The sequence below is a fragment of the Oncorhynchus nerka genome, linkage group LG14 (assembly GCF_034236695.1).
Source record: "Oncorhynchus nerka isolate Pitt River linkage group LG14, Oner_Uvic_2.0, whole genome shotgun sequence".
NCBI classification, from domain to species: domain Eukaryota; kingdom Metazoa; phylum Chordata; class Actinopteri; order Salmoniformes; family Salmonidae; genus Oncorhynchus; species Oncorhynchus nerka.
In genome coordinates, this window is record NC_088409.1 from 100,452,045 (window position 1) to 100,468,389 (window position 16,345).

Sequence of the window (16,345 nt, forward strand, 5' to 3'; positions counted from 1 at the left end):
ACCATGCCAATTTGGATTAGGTCTGGACTTTGACATGCCAATTTGGATTAGGTCTGGACTTTGACTAGGCCATGCCAATTTGGATTAGGTCTGGACTTTGACATGCCAATTTGGATTAGGTCTGGACTAGGCCATGCCAATTTGGATTAGGTCTGGACTTTGACTAGGCCAATTTGGATTAGGTCTGGACTTTGACTAGGCCATGCCAATTTGGATTAGGTCTGGACTTTGACTAGGCCATGCCAATTTGGATTAGGTCTAGACTTTGACTAGGCCATGCCAATTTGGATTAGGTCTAGACTTTGACTAGGCCATGCCAATTTGTTGCTTTTTAGCCATTTTCATGAAGACTTCATTGTGTGTTTTGGATCATTGTCTTGCTGCATGACCCAGCTGCGCTTCAGCTCACAGACAGTAGAACTGTAGAACTCTCTGATACAGAGCAGAATTCATGGTTCCTTCTAATAAGGCAAGTTGTCCAGGTCGTGAGGTAGCAAACCATCACACTACCACCACCATGCTGGACCGTTGGTATAAGGTTCTTACTGTGGAAAAGCAGTGTCTTGTTTTCACCAGACATAATGGGACGGTAAGAAGGTAAATCATGGCGTTATAGTTCAACAAGATATATCAACGGCGGTATGGTTCCACAAGGTAACAAGGTAAACACCGGCAGTATGGTTCCACAAGGTAAGAAGGTAAACACCGGCAGTATGGTTCCACAAGGTAAACACCGGCAGTATGGTTCCACAAGGTAACAAGGTAAACACCGGCAGTATGGTTCCACAAGGTAACAAGGTAAACACCGGCAGTATGGTTCCACAAGGTAACAAGGTAAACACCGGCAGTATGGTTCCACAAGGTAACAAGGTAAACACCGGCGGTATGGTTCCACAAGGTCACAAGGTAAACACCGGCAGTATGGTTCCACAAGGTAAACACCGGCGGTATGGTTCCACAAGGTAAACACCGGCAGTATGGTTCCACAAGGTAAACACCGGCAGTATGGTTCCACAAGGTAACAAGGTAAACACCGGCAGTATGGTTCCACAAGGTAACAAGGTAAACACCGGCAGTATGGTTCCACAAGGTAACAAGGTAAACACCGGCAGTATGGTTCCACAAGGTAACAAGGTAAACACCGGCGGTATGATTCCACAAGGTAAACACCGGCAGTATGGTTCCACAAGGTAAACACCGGCAGTATGGTTCCACAAGGTAACAAGGTAAACACCGGCGGTATGGTTCCACAAGGTCACAAGGTAAACACCGGCGGTATGGTTCCACAAGGTAAACACTGGCGGTATGGTTCCACAAGGTAAACACCGGCAGTATGGTTCCACAAGGTAAACACCGGCAGTATGGTTCCACAAGGTAAACACCGGCAGTATGGTTCCACAAGGTAACAAGGTAAACACCGGCGGTATGATTCCACAAGGTAAACACCGGCAGTATGGTTCCACAAGGTAAACACCGGCAGTATGGTTCCACAAGGTAACAAGGTAAACACCGGCGGTATGGTTCCACAAGGTCACAAGGTAAACACCGGCGGTATGGTTCCACAAGGTAAACACTGGCGGTATGGTTCCACAAGGTAAACACCGGCAGTATGGTTCCACAAGGTAAACACCGGCAGTATGGTTCCACAAGGTAAACACCGGCAGTATGGTTCCACAAGGTAACAAGGTAAACACCGGCGGTATGGTTCCACAAGGTAAACACCGGCGGTATGGTTCCACAAGGTAAACACCGGCGGTATGGTTCCACAAGGTAACAAGGTAAACACCGGAGGTATGGTTCCACAAGGTAACAAGGTAAACACCGGAGGTATGGTTCCACAAGGTAAACACCGGAGGTATGGTTCCACAAGGTAAACACCGGCAGTATGGTTCCACAAGGTAACAAGGTAAACACCGGCAGTATGGTTCCACAAGGTAAACACCGGCGGTATGGTTCCACAAGGTAACAAGGTAAACACCGGCAGTATGGTTCCACAAGGTAAACACCGGCAGTATGGTTCCACAAGGTAACAAGGTAAACACCGGCAGTATGGTTCCACAAGGTAACAAGGTAAACACCGGCAGTATGGTTCCACAAGGTAACAAGGTAAACACCGGCAGTATGGTTCCACAAGGTAAACAAGGTAAACAGCGGCAGTATGGTTCCACAAGGTAACAAGGTAAACACCGGCAGTATGGTTCCACAAGGTAAACACCGGCAGTATGGTTCCACAAGGTAAATAACAGAACAATGTTGTAACTTGAAAGGAGAACATCCAAGGTGTAGTACATCTCGGCTCTGTTAGGGATTTAAACAGAAACTACATGGGGATTATCAAACAGGCAAGCAATGGTGGAAAGATCATGTAGATTATCAGCCTGCGATCACACTCATTCAGTTACCTGAAGGCTTGTACGCTGGAGCCAACATAGTACTTGGCCAGCTGGGGCATCTTGTGGTAGAGTGTTTTCAGCTGAAAAAAAATGAAAACAAAAACACAGGAATTAAATTAACTGAAATGATCATTACAATTTCTTTAATTTAGAATGATCGGGTGTGAATCTGGCTGCCCAACTCATTTTCCTCAGACACAAATGATTGATTGATTTATTAAGTGACTTATTTGAAGTGTACTTATCGGTAGTGGAAAGACAGTGGCTGCATCCCAAATCAAAAGCAGTGCACTGTAAAGGGAATAGTGTGCCACTTGGGACTCACTATCCCAAATCAAAAGCAGTGCACTGTAATAGGGAATAGTGTGCCACTTGGGACTCAGATCCCAAATCAAAAGCAGTGCACTGTAAAGGGAACAGTGTGCCACTTGGGACTCAGAGAGAAAGAAGAGCCGCGTCTGAATACCCAGAATGCTGGTGTTCTAAATAGTAGGCATTTTGGGTATGAAAAAATAACGTTTTATAGTATGTGAAACAAAATACAAACGTAGTATGCTTTATGAGCCAGGATGTCATACTCATTTTGGCTCTTCATTCAGTAGAATTATAATTATATTATAAATATATAGAACTATATTACCATGCAGTTGAGGAGGAGAATCAGCTGTTAATGTGATAAGGGGCCTCGCTGTACCCAAATGAACAAATGGCGGGATTCAATGCTATTGCACATTAGATTACGTATCTTCAGTAGGAGGAGCCTACGTGGTTGCCCCCCTCAGTAGGAGGAGCCTACGTGGTTGCCCTCCTCAGTAGGAGGAGCCTACGTGGTTGCCCTCCTCAGTAGGAGGAGCCTACGTGGTTGCCCTCCTCAGTAGGAGGAGCCTACGTGGTTGCCCTCCTCAGTAGGAGGAGCCTACGTGGTTGCCCTCCTCAGTAGGAGGAGCCTACGTGGTTGCCCTCCTCAGTAGGAGGAGCCTGCGTGGTTGCCCCCTCAGTAGGAGGAGCCTGCGTGGTTGCCCCCCTCAGTAGGAGGAGCCTGCGTGGTTGCCCCCCTCAGTAGGAGGAGCCTACGTGGTTGCCCCCCTCAGTAGGAGGAGCCTACGTGGTTGCCCCCCTCAGTAGGAGGAGCCCACGTGGTTGCCCCCCTCAGTAGGAGGAGCCCACGTGGTTGCCCCCCTCAGTAGGAGGAGCCCACGTGGTTGCCCTCCTCAGTAGGAGGAGCCAACGTGGTTGCCCTCCTCAGTAGGAGGAGCCAACGTGGTTGCCCTCCTCAGTAGGAGGAGCCAACGTGGTTGCTCTCCTCAGTAGGAGGAGCCTAGGTGGTTGCTCTCCTCAGTAGGAGGAGCCTAGGTGGTTGCTATCCTCAGTAGGAGGAGCCTAGGTGGTTGCTATCCTCAGTAGGAGGAGCCTAGGTGGTTGCTATCCTCAGTAGGAGGAGCCAACGTGGTTGCTATCCTCAGTAGGAGGAGCCAACGTGGTTGCCCTCCTCAGTAGGAGGAGCCAACGTGGTTGCCCTCAGTAGGAGGAGCCAACGTGGTTGCCCTCCTCAGTAGGAGGAGCCTAGGTGGTTGCTATCCTCAGTAGGAGGAGCCTAGGTGGTTGCAATCCTCAGTAGGAGGAGCCTAAGTGGTTGATATTCGTTGCTGACTGCAGTGGATAATACTAAACAGTTTGATGTGAATCAGTCATGGAAAACTCCAGTTCTCAGGGGCCTGGTTGTGACCTGCCGCCCTCCTATAATCAACTAATCATGGTTTTCAGTTAAGACTACAGTAGCTTAAGGTGTGTTAGCTATAGGGAAAGGTGTGTTAGCTATAGGGAAAGGTGTGTTGGCTATAGGGAAAGGTGTGTTGGCTACAGGGCTGGTGGGGAAAGGTGTGTTAGCTACAGGGCTGGGGGGAAGGTGTGTTAGCTATAGGGATAGGTGTGTTAGCTACAGGGATAGGTGTGTTAGCTACAGGGATAGGTGTGTTAGCTACAGGGATAGGTGTGTTAGCTACAGGGCTGGGGGAAAGGTGTGTTAGCTACAGGGATAGGTGTGTTAGCTACAGGGCTGGGGGGAAAGGTGTGTTAGCTATAGGGATAGGTGTGTTAGCTATAGGGATAGGTGTGTTAGCTACAGGGCTGGGGGAAAGGTGTGTTAGCTACAGGGCTGGGGGAAGGTGTGTTAGCTACAGGGCTGGGGGAAAGGTGTGTTAGCTACAGGGCTGGGGTCGAAGGTGTGTTAGCTACAGGGCTGGGGGAAAGGTGTGTTAGCTACAGGGCTGGGGGAAAAGGTGTGTTAGCTACAGGGCTGGGGGAAAAGGTGTGTTAGCTACAGGGCTGGGGGAAAGGTGTGTTAGCTACAGGGCTGGGGGAAAGGTGTGTTAGCTACAGGGCTGGGGGAAAGGTGTGTTAGCTACAGGGCTGGGGGGAAAAGGTGTGTTAGCTACAGGGCTGGGGGAAAGGTGTGTTAGCTACAGGGCTGGGGGAAAGGTGTGTTAGCTACAGGGCTGGGGGAAAGGTGTGTTAGCTATAGGGCTGGGGGGGGAAAGGTGTGTTAGCTATAGGGCTGGGGGGGGAAAGGTGTGTTAGCTACAGGGCTGGGGAAAGGTGTGTTAGCTATAGGCAAAGGTGTGTTAGCTATAGAGAAAGGTGTGTTAGCTATAGGGAAAGGTGTGTTAGCTATAGGGAAAGGTGTGTTAGCTATAGGGAAAGGTGTGTTAGCTATAGGGAAAGGTGTGTTAGCTATAGGGAAAGGTGTGTTAGCTACTATAGGGAAAGGTGTGTTAGCTATAGGGAAAGGTGTGTTAGCTACAGGGCTGGGGGGGGAAAGGTGTGTTAGCTATAGGGAAAGGTGTGTTAGCTACTGGGCTGGGGGAGGTGTGTTAGCTACAGGGCTGGGGGAAAGGTGTGTTAGCTATAGGGATAGGTGTGTTAGCTATCGAGAAAGGTGTGTTAGCTACAGGGCTCGGGGGAAAGGTGTGTTAGCTACAGGGCTGGGGGAAATGTGTGTTAGCTACAGGGCTGGGGGGAAAGGTGTGTTAGCTACAGGGCTGGGGGGAAAGGTGTATTAGCTACAGGGCTGGGGGAAAGGTGTGTTCGCTACAGGGCTGGGGGAAAGGTGTGTTCGCTACAGGGCTGGGGGAAAGGTGTGTTCGCTACAGGGCTGGGGGGAAAGGTGTGTTCGCTACAGGGCTGGGGGGAAAGGTGTGTTCGCTACAGGGCTGGGGGAAAGGTGTGTTCGCTACAGGGCTGGGGGAAAGGTGTGTTCGCTACAGGGCTGGGGGAAAGGTGTGTTAGCTACAGGGCTGGGGGGGAAAGGTGTGTTAGCTACAGGGCTGGGGGAAAGGTGTGTTAGCTACAGGGCTGGGGGGGAAAGGTGTGTTAGCTACAGGGCTGGGGGAAAGGTGTGTTAGCTACAGGGCTGGGGGAAAGGTGTGTTAGCTACAGGGCTGGGGGAAAGGTGTGTTAGCTACAGGGCTGGGAGGGAAAGGTGTGTTAGCTACAGGGCTGGGGGGAAAGGTGTGTTAGCTACAGGGCTGGGGGGAAAGGTGTGTTAGCTACAGGGCTGGGGGAAAGGTGTGTTAGCTACAGGGCTGGGGGAAAGGTGTTAGCTTGTGTTAGCTACAGGGCTGGGGGAAAGGTGTGTTAGCTACAGGGCTGGGGGAAAGGTGTGTTAGCTACAGGGCTGGGGGGGAAAGGTGTGTTAGCTACAGGGCTGGGGGAAAGGTGTGTTAAGCTACAGGGCTGGGGGGAAAGATGTGTTAGCTATAGGGAAAGGTGTGTTAGCTATAGGGATAGGTGTGTTAGCTACAGGGCTGGGGGAAAGATGTGTTAGCTATAGGGAAAGGTGTGTTAGCTACAGGGCTGGGGGGGAAAGGTGTGTTAGCTATAGGGAAAGGTGTGTTAGCTATAGGGAAAGGTGTGTTAGCTACAGGGCTGGGGGAAAGGTGTGTTAGCTATAGGGAAAGGTGTGTTAGCTACAGGGCTGGGGGGAGGTGTGTTAGCTATCTGGGAAAGGTGTGTTAGCTATCTGGGGGGAAAGGTGTGTTACCTATCGGGAAAGGTGTGTTACCTATCTGGGGGAAAGGTGTTACCTATCGGGAAAGGTGTGTTAGCTACAGGGCTGGGGGGGAAAGGTGTGTTAGCTACAGGGCTGGGGGAAAGGTGTGTTAGCTACAGGGCTGGGGGGGAAAGGTGTGTTAGCTACAGGGCTGGGGGAAAGGTGTGTTAGCTACAGGGCTGGGGGGGAAAGGTGTGTTAGCTACAGGGCTGGGGGGTGTGTTAAAGGTGTGTTAGCTACAGGGCTGGGGAAAGGTGTGTTAGCTACAGGGCTGGGGGAAAGATGTGTTAGCTATAGGGAAAGGTGTGTTAGCTACGGGGCTGGGGGAGGTGTGTTAGCTACGGGGCTAGGGGTAGGTGTGTTAGCTACGGGGCTGGGGGGGAGGTGTGCTTACAGGGCTGGGGAAAGGTGTGTTAGCTATAGGGAAAGGTGTGTTAGCTATCGGGAAAGGTGTGTTAGCTATCGGGAAAGGTGTGTTAGCTATCGGGAAAGGTGTGTTAGCTATCGGGAAAGGTGTGTTAGCTATCGGGAAAGGTGTGTTAGCTATCGGGAAAGGTGTGTTAGCTATCGGGATAGGTGTGTTAGCTATAGGGATAGGTGTGTTAGCTATAGGGATAGGTGTGTTAGCTATAGGGATAGGTGGGTTAGCTATAGGGATAGGTGTGTTAGCTACAGGGCTGGGGGGGAGGTGTGTTAGCTATAGGGATAGGTGTGTTAGCTATCGGGAAAGGGGTGTTACCTATCGGGAAAGGTGTGTTAGCTATCAGGAAAGGTGTGTTAGCTATCAGGAAAGGTGTGTTAGCTACAGGGCTGGGGGAAAGGTGTGTTAGCTACAGGGCTGGGGGAAAGGTGTGTTAGCTATAGGGATAGGTGTGTTAGCTATAGGGATAGGTGTGTTAGCTATAGGGATAGGTGTGTTAGCTATAGGGATAGGTGTGTTAGCTATAGGGATAGGTGTGTTAGCTATAGGGATAGGTGTGTTAGCTATAGGGAAGGTGTGTTATAGGGATAGGTGTGTTAGCTATAGGGATAGGTGTGTTAGCTATAGGGATGGTGTGTTAGCTATAGGGATAGGTGTGTTAGCTATAGGGATAGGTGTGTTAGCTACAGGGCTGGGGGGGAAAGGTGTGTTAGCTATAGGGAAAGGTGTGTTAGCTACAGGGCTGGGGGAAAGGTGTGTTAGCTACAGGGATAGGTGTGTTAGCTACCGGGAAAGGTGTGTTAGCTATCGGGAAAGGTGTGTTAGCTATCGGGAAAGGTGTGTTAGCTACCGGGAAAGGTGTGTTAGCTACCGGGAAAGGTGTGTTAGCTACCGGGAAAGGTGTGTGTGTTAGCTATAGGGATAGGTAGGTGTGTTAGCTATAGGGATAGGTAGGTGTGTTAGCTATAGGGATAGGTGTGTTAGCTATAGGGATAGGTGTGTTAGCTACAGGGCTGGGGGGGAAAGGTGTGTTAGCTATAGGGAAAGGTGTATTAGCTACAGGGCTGGGGGGGGGGGGTGTTAGCTACAGGGCTGGGGGAAAGGTGTGTTAGCTACAGGGCTGGGGGAAAGGTGTGTTAGCTACCGGGAAAGGTGTGTGTGTTAGCTATAGGGATAGGTAGGTGTGTTAGCTATAGGGATAGGTAGGTGTGTTAGCTATAGGGATAGGTAGATGTGTTAGCTATAGGGATAGGTGTGTTAGCTATAGGGATAGGTGTGTTAGCTATAGGGATAGGTGTGTTAGCTATAGGGATAGGTGTGTTAGCTATAGGGATAGGTGTGTTAGCTATAGGGATAGGTGTGTTAGCTATAGGGATAGGTGTGTTAGCTATAGGGATAGGTGTGTTAGCTATAGGGATAGGTGTGTTAGCTATAGGGATAGGTGTGTTAGCTATAGGGATAGGTGTGTTAGCTATAGGGATAGGTGTGTTAGCTATAGGGATAGGTGTGTTAGCTATAGGGATAGGTGTGTTAGCTATAGGGATAGGTGTGTTAGCTACAGGGCTGGGGGGGAAAGGTGTGTTAGCTATAGGGAAAGGTGTGTTAGCTACAGGGCTGGGGGAAAGGTGTGTTAGCTACAGGGATAGGTGTGTTAGCTACCGGGAAAGGTGTGTTAGCTATCGGGAAAGGTGTGTTAGCTAACGGGAAAGGTGTGTTAGCTAACGGGAAAGATGTGTTAGCTACCGGGAAAGGTGTGTTAGCTACCGGGAAAGGTGTGTTAGCTACCGGGAAAGGTGTGTTAGCTACCGGGAAAGGTGTGTGTGTTAGCTATAGGGATAGGTAGGTGTGTTAGCTATAGGGATAGGTGTGTTAGCTATAGGGATAGGTGTGTTAGCTATAGGGATAGGTGTGTTAGCTACAGGGCTGGGGGGGAAAGGTGTGTTAGCTATAGGGAAAGGTGTGTTAGCTACAGGGCTGGGGGAAAGGTGTGTTAACTACAGGGATAGGTGTGTTAGCTACCGGGAAAGGTGTGTTAGCTACCGGGAAAGGTGTGTTAGCTACCGGGAAAGGTGTGTTAGCTACCGGGAAAGGTGTGTTAGCTACAGGGCTGGGAAGGTGTGTTAGCTACCGGGAAAGGTGTGTGTGTTAGCTACCGGGAAAGGTGTGTGTGTTAGCTATAGGGATAGGTAGGTGTGTTAGCTATAGGGATAGGTAGGTGTGTTAGCTATAGGGATAGGTAGGTGTGTTAGCTATAGGGATAGGTAGGTGTGTTAGCTATAGGGATAGGTAGGTGTGTTAGCTATAGGGATAGGTGTGTTAGCTATAGGGATAGGTGTGTTAGCTATAGGGATAGGTGTGTTAGCTATAGGGATAGGTGTGTTAGCTACAGGGCTGGGGGGGAAAGGTGTGTTAGCTATAGGGAAAGGTGTATTAGCTACAGGGCTGGGGGAAAGGTGTGTTAGCTACAGGGCTGGGGGTGTTAGCTACAGGGCTGGGGGAAAGGTGTGTTAGCTACAGGGCTGGGGGAAAGGTGTGTTAGCTACAGGGCTGGGTGTGTTAGCTATCGGGAAAGGTGTGTTAGCTATCGGGAAAGGTGTGTTAGCTACCGGGAAGGTGTGTTAGCTACCGGGAAAGGTGTGTTAGCTACAGGGCTGGGGGAAGGTGTGTTAGCTACAGGGCTGGTGGGGAAAGGTGTGTTAGCTATCGGGATAGGTGTGTTAGCTATCGGGATAGGTGTGTTAGCTATCGGGATAGGTGTGTTAGCTATAGGGATAGGTGTGTTAGCTATAGGGAAAGGTGTGTTAGCTATAGGGCTGGGGGAAAGGTGTGTTAGCTACAGGGCTGGGGGGGTGTTAGCTACAGGGCTGGGGAAAGGTGTGTTAGCTACAGGGCTGGGGGAAAGGTGTGTTAGCTACAGGGCTGGGTGTGTTAGCTATCGGGAAAGGTGTGTTAGCTACCGGGAAAGGTGTGTTAGCTACCGGGAAAGGTGTGTTAGCTACAGGGCTGGGGGGCTGGGGCGGTGTGTGTTAGCTACAGGGCTGGTGGGGTTAAAGGGATGTGTGTGTTAGCTATAGGGATAGGTGTGTTAGCTATCGGGATAGGTGTGTTAGCTATAGGGATAGGTGTGTTAGCTATAGGGATAGGTGTGTTAGCTATAGGGATAGGTGTGTTAGCTATAGGGGATAGGTGTGTTAGCTATAGGATAGTGTTAGCTATAGGGATAGGTGTGTTAGCTATAGGGATAGGTGTGTTAGCTATCGGGATAGGTGTGTTAGCTACAGGGCTGGGATAGGTGTGTTAGCTATCAGGATAGGTGTGTTAGCTATCGGGATAGGTGTGTTAGCTATCGGGATAGGTGTGTTAGCTATCGGGATAGGTGTGTTAGCTATCGGGATAGGTGTGTTAGCTATCGGGATAGGTGTGTTAGCTACAGGGCTGGGGGGGAAAGGTGTGTTAGCTATAGGGAAAGGTGTGTTAGCTACAGGGCTGGGGGAAAGGTGTGTTAACTACAGGGATAGGTGTGTTAGCTACCGGGAAAGGTGTGTTAGCTATCGGGAAAGGTGTGTTAGCTACCGGGAAAGGTGTGTTAGCTACCGGGAAAGGTGTGTTAGCTACCGGGAAAGGTGTGTTAGCTACCGGGAAAGGTGTGTTAGCTACCGGGAAAGGTGTGTGTGTTAGCTATAGGGATAGGTAGGTGTGGTAGCTATAGGGATAGGTAGGTGTGTTAGCTATAGGGATAGGTAGGTGTGTTAGCTATAGGGATAGGTAGGTGTGTTAGCTATAGGGATAGGTAGGTGTGTTAGCTATAGGGATAGGTAGGTGTGTTAGCTATAGGGATAGGTGTGTTAGCTATAGGGATAGGTGTGTTAGCTATAGGGATAGGTGTGTTAGCTATAGGGATAGGTGTGTTAGCTACAGGGCTGGGGGAAAGGTGTGTTAGCTATAGGGAAAGGTGTATTAGCTACAGGGCTGGGGAAAGGTGTGTTAGCTACAGGGCTGGGGGTGTTAGCTACAGGGCTGGGGAAAGGTGTGTTAGCTACAGGGCTGGGGGAAAGGTGTGTTAGCTACAGGGCTGGGTGTGTTAGCTATCGGGAAAGGTGTGTTAGCTATCGGGAAAGGTGTGTTAGCTACCGGGAAAGGTGTGTTAGCTACCGGGAAAGGTGTGTTAGCTACCGGGAAAGGTGTGTTAGCTACCGGGAAAGGTGTGTTAGCTACAGGGCTGGGGGGGGCGGTGTGTTAGCTACAGGGCTGGTGGGGAAAGGTGTGTTAGCTATCGGGATAGGTGTGTTAGCTATCGGGATAGGTGTGTTAGCTATAGGGATAGGTGTGTTAGCTATAGGGAAAGGTGTGTTAGCTACAGGGCTGGGGGAAAGGTGTGTTAGCTACAGGGCTGGGGGGGGGGGTGTTAGCTACAGGGCTGGGGGAAAGGTGTGTTAGCTACAGGGCTGGGGGAAAGGTGTGTTAGCTACAGGGCTGGGTGTGTTAGCTATCGGGAAAGGTGTGTTAGCTATCGGGAAAGGTGTGTTAGCTACCGGGAAAGGTGTGTTAGCTACCGGGAAAGGTGTGTTAGCTACCGGGAAAGGTGTGTTAGCTACAGGGCTGGGGGGGGGGGGGGGGTGGGGCGGTGTGTTAGCTACAGGGCTGGTGGGGAAAGGTGTGTTAGCTATCGGGATAGGTGTGTTAGCTATCGGGATAGGTGTGTTAGCTATAGGGATAGGTGTGTTAGCTATAGGGATAGGTGTGTTAGCTATAGGGATAGGTGTGTTAGCTATAGGGAAAGGTGTGTTAGCTACAGGGCTGGGGGAAAGGTGTGTTAGCTACAGGGATAGGGGATAGGTGTGTTAGCTATCGGGATAGGTGTGTTAGCTATCGGGATAGGTGTGTTAGCTATCGGGATAGGTGTGTTAGCTATCGGGATAGGTGTGTTAGCTATCGGGATAGGTGTGTTAGCTATCGGGATAGGTGTGTTAGCTATCGGGATAGGTGTGTTAGCTATCGGGATAGGTGTGTTAGCTATCGGGATAGGTGTGTTAGCTACCGGGAAAGGTGTGCTAGCTACCGGGAAAGTTGTGTTAGCTACAGGGCTGGGGGGGGGTGTTAGCTACAGGGCTGGGGGGGGGGGGAAAGGCACCAGCACTGGAGTTGCCCATCCCTGTTCTAAATAATATGCGGTAGGATTAGTACACAGATTGCCGGTGTAGAAAGTAGCAGGCAAGACCGATTTGGGACACGACCAAGGTTCTCTCTGACCTGTTTAACGACCTGTTCGGCCAGCGCTCTGTACTCAGTGCTGTTGGAGTTTTCATAGGTATCCTCAAACACCTGGTTGGTGATCTTCATCGACCCACTGTACATCTTCTTGATACGCGTATCCTTACGATCTATAGGGAGGAATCAAGAGAGACAGAGAAACAAGTCATTAACCAGCTGTTCCTAATGGTTTCAAAAGTTATTTATATATAAAAAATAATAATAATAAAGTGGTTCTGTGGATGGAGTAGAGCAAGGAGTGTCTCCTGACCCTGTGGCCTGATCAGGACAAACTCTGAGCCCTAGGAAAGGGCTTTATCTGGCAGAGCAGAAAGGATGTAGGGAGGGATAGTTGAAGAAATGGTTAGGGAGTGGAAGAAAGGGGTAGAGAGCGGTAGAGAGGGGTAGAGAGCGGTAGAGAGGGCTAGAGAGCGGTAGAGAGGGCTAGAGAGCGGTAGAGAGGGCTAGAGAGCGGTAGAGAGGGCTAGAGAGCGGTAGAGAGCGGTAGAGAGGGGTAGAGAGGGCTAGAGAGGGCTAGAGAGGGCTAGAGAGGGCTAGAGAGGGGTAGAGAGGGGTAGAGAGGGGTAGAGAGCGGTAGAGAGCGGTAGAGAGGGGTAGAGAGCGGGAAGAAAGGGGTAGAGAGCGGTAGAGAGGGGTAGAGAGTGGTAGAGAAGGGTAGAGAGCGGTAGAGAGCGGGATAGAGAGGGCTAGAGAGCGGTAGAGAGGGCTAGAGAGGGCTAGAGAGGGTAGAGAGGGGATAGAGTGGGTAGAGAGGGGTAGAGAGCGGTAGAGAAGGGTAGAGAGCCGGGAAGAAAGGGGTAGAGAGGGTAGAGAGCGGTAGAGAGGGGTAGAGCGGGAAGAAAGGGGATAGAGAGGGGTAGAAAGAGCGGCAGAGAGCGGGAAGAAAGGGTCTCTCTGACCTGGAAGAAAGGGGTCTGAGAGGCTGTTGAGTTTTCAGGGCTCAAACACCTGGTTGGTAGAGAGCGGGAAGAAAGGGGTAGAGAGGGGTAGAGCGGAGGAATCAGAGAGACGGGAAGAAAGGGGTTAGAGAGGGGTTCTAGAGAGTTTCGGTTATTTATAGCGGGAAGAAAAAAAAAGGGTTCTGTGGAGAGAGAGGGTGTCTCTGACCCTGCGGGAAGAAAACTCTAGAGCCCTAGGAAGAGAGCGGGAAGAAAGGATGTAGAGAGGGATAGAGAAGCGGTTAGAGAGCGGGAAGAAAGGGGTAGAGAGCAGGAAGAAAGGGGTAGAGAGGGGTAGAGAGGGCTAGAGAGGGGTAGAGAGCGGGAAGAAAGGGGTAGAGAGGGGTAGAGCGGGGTAGAGAGCGGGAAGAAAGGGGTAGAGAGGGGTAGAGAGCGGTAGAGAGCGGGAAGAAAGGGGTAGAGAGGGGTAGAGAGCGGGAAGAAAGGGGTAGAGCGGGGTAGAGAGGGGTAGAGAACGGGAAGAAAGGGGTAGAGAGCGGTAGAGAGGGGTAGAGAGTGGTAGAGAAGGGTAGAGAGCGGTAGAGAGGGGTAGAGAGCGGTAGAGAGGGCTAGAGAGCGGTAGAGAGGGCTAGAGAGGGCTAGAGAGGGGTAGAGAGGGGTAGAGAGGGGTAGAGAGCGGTAGAGAGGGGTAGAGCGGGAAGAAAGGGGTAGAGAGGGGTAGAGAGCGGTAGAGAGCGGGAAGAAAGGGGTAGAGAGCAGGAAGAAAGGGGTAGAGAGGGGGAGAGAGGGCTAGAGAGGGGTAGAGAGCGGGAAGAAAGGGGTAGAGAGGGGTAGAGCGGGGTAGAGAGCGGGAAGAAAGGGGTAGAGAGGGGTAGAGAGCGGTAGAGAGCGGGAAGAAAGGGGTAGAGAGGGGTAGAGAGCGGGAAGAAAGGGGTAGAGCGGGGTAGAGAGCGGGAAGAAAGGGGTAGAGAGGGGTAGAGAGCGGTAGAGAGCGGGAAGAAAGGGGTAGAGAGCAGGAAGAAAGGGGTAGAGAGCAGGAAGAAAGGGGTAGAGAGCAGGAAAAGAGGTAGAGGTATTTTTCAATGCAAAAAAAAACATCTTTGATGTAAAAGTATATTAGATGAATTCTGACTATTTTGATGAAGTGGCTACGTCGTCACAAAATTGACAAATAGTACGACGCTGTTTTCTCACTTTTCAAGGGATGTTATTTTAAGGGAGTATGCGAGCGCATTCGTTCGGCTAGGCGCCAGCCGAACTGGAGCATGCTGACACCTTAAGGCCACTCCCAGTGGAAGAGAAGAAGAGAAGAGGGGGCAGGGCCACTCACAGTGGAAGAGAAGAAGATTAGAGGGGGCAGGGCCACTCCCAGTGGAAGAGAAGAAGAGAAGAGGGGGCAGGGCCACTCCCAGTGGAAGAGAAGAGGGGGCAGGGCCACTCCCAGTGGAAGAGAAGAGGGGGCAGGGCCACTCCCAGTGGAAGAGAAGAAGAGAAGAGGGGGCAGGGCCACTCCCAGTGGAAGAGAAGAAGAGAAGAGGGGGCAGGGCAATTCACAGTGAAAGAAATTCACTAAATTCCAAGATGGCGTAGCAGTGTAGACGTGTTTTGCTCTTCCTCTCGTGTACTTTGGTATTTTTTGTTGTCTTTTTTGTATATATTTCAATTTTATTTTCAATCTCTTCTCCATTTTAGTTAAATTATACCTTCCGGTAACCTGCCTCACCCAATGTGATACGGAACCGCTATTATTTTTTTTATTTTTTATTTCTAGACCTTATAGCCAGAACCACCTTGCCATCAGAAGCTAACCAGCTAATTAGCTACAAGCTATTTAGTCATTGTTAACCACTGCTAGCGGCCTTTACCTTCTGCACAGATACCAGCCCTTTTTTGTGTGTTTTTTAACCTGGATAATACTCGCCAGTAACGGACGGTCTCTCCACTACAACGCCGGATTCCTGCCGTAATCCCTGGACCATTACTCCTGATCTTCACAGCTAGCTAGCACCCACTGAGTTACCCAGAACCGAAGCCATCTCTGAGGCCCACCTCCCGGCCTACTCAGTTGTTCACCCGAACTCCACCCAAACACGGCTAGAATCCACCGGATCACCGCTGCTACCGAGTGGCTATAGTGGCTAATGCCCCTGCCCCGAAGCTAGCACCAGTTAGCCGTGAGCTAGGGACATCTCCCGGCTAGAAAACTAAATTACTACAACACCTCTTTCGCCATCTGGCTTGGATCCTTAGTCGACACGGCACCCCGCCGCACCACCACGACGACGACTGGGCTGCCGATGAATACTCCATCCACTGTGCCTTCAACCGGCCTCCGTCGGAGCAGACTCTTCTACTAGCCCCGGGCTACTAACTTCAAACGCCGTGTTGCCCGCGTGCTAGCATAGTAGCGACTACTCCGCGGCTTCCCTGTTCCATCTACTGCTTCCCTGTTCCATCTATTGCTGTCCCCTGGACCCTATGATCACTTGGCTCCATAGCTGATGCCTTCTGGACTGTTCATTAATCACGGTACTCCATTCTGTTTATTTTTTTGTTTATCTGTCGGCCCCAGCCGCGAACTCAGGCCCTGTGTGTAGTTAACCGACCCTCTCTGCCCAGTCATCGCCATTTTACCTGTTGTTGTGTTAGTTGATTAGCTGTTGTTGTTTCACCCGTTGTTGTCTTTAGCTAGCTCTCCAAATCAACACCTGTGGTTACTTTATGCCTCTCTGTATGTCTCTCTCATATGTCAATATTCTGTTGTTTAGGTTATTTATCATTGTTTTAGTTTACAATGGAGCCCCTAGTTCCACTCTTCATACCCCTGATACCTCCTTTGTCCCACCTCCCACACATGCGGTGACCTCACCCATTACAACCAGCATGTCCAGAGATGCAACCTTATTATAGCTCCGATACCTCCTTTGTTACCCATTTAATTTGTTCTTTTATCCTTTATTTAACGAGGCAAGTCAGTTAAGAACAAATTCTTATTTTCAATGACGGCCTAGGAACAGTGGGTTAACTGCCTGTTCAGGGGCAGAACGACAGATTTGTACCTTGTCAGCTCGGGGATTCGTACTTGCAACCTACTAGTCCAACGCTCTAACCACTAGGCTACCCTGCTGCCCCATTATAACCAGCTTATCCAGAGATACAACGTCTCTTATCACTCAGTGCCTGGGCTTACCTCCGCTGTACCCACACCCCACCATACCCGTCTGCACATTATGCCCTGAATCTATTCCACCACGCCCAGAAATCTGCTTCTTTTATTATTTTATTCTTTGTCCCCAACGCTCTAGGCGAACAG

General features: G+C 50.5%; 1 protein-coding gene across 1 annotated transcript in view; it reads right to left on the bottom strand.

Annotated features, from left to right (window-relative positions):
* st14a (ST14 transmembrane serine protease matriptase a) overlaps positions 1–16,345 on the bottom strand; it is a 78,052-nt gene that overhangs the window by 38,441 nt on the left and 23,266 nt on the right. Inside the window, exons 3-4 of the mRNA XM_065000638.1 lie at positions 12,113–12,243; positions 2,403–2,473 (exon numbers count right to left, since the gene is read on the bottom strand). Of these exons, the coding sequence (XP_064856710.1) occupies positions 2,403–2,473; positions 12,113–12,243 (202 nt within the window). The remainder of the gene's footprint in view (positions 1–2,402; positions 2,474–12,112; positions 12,244–16,345) is intronic.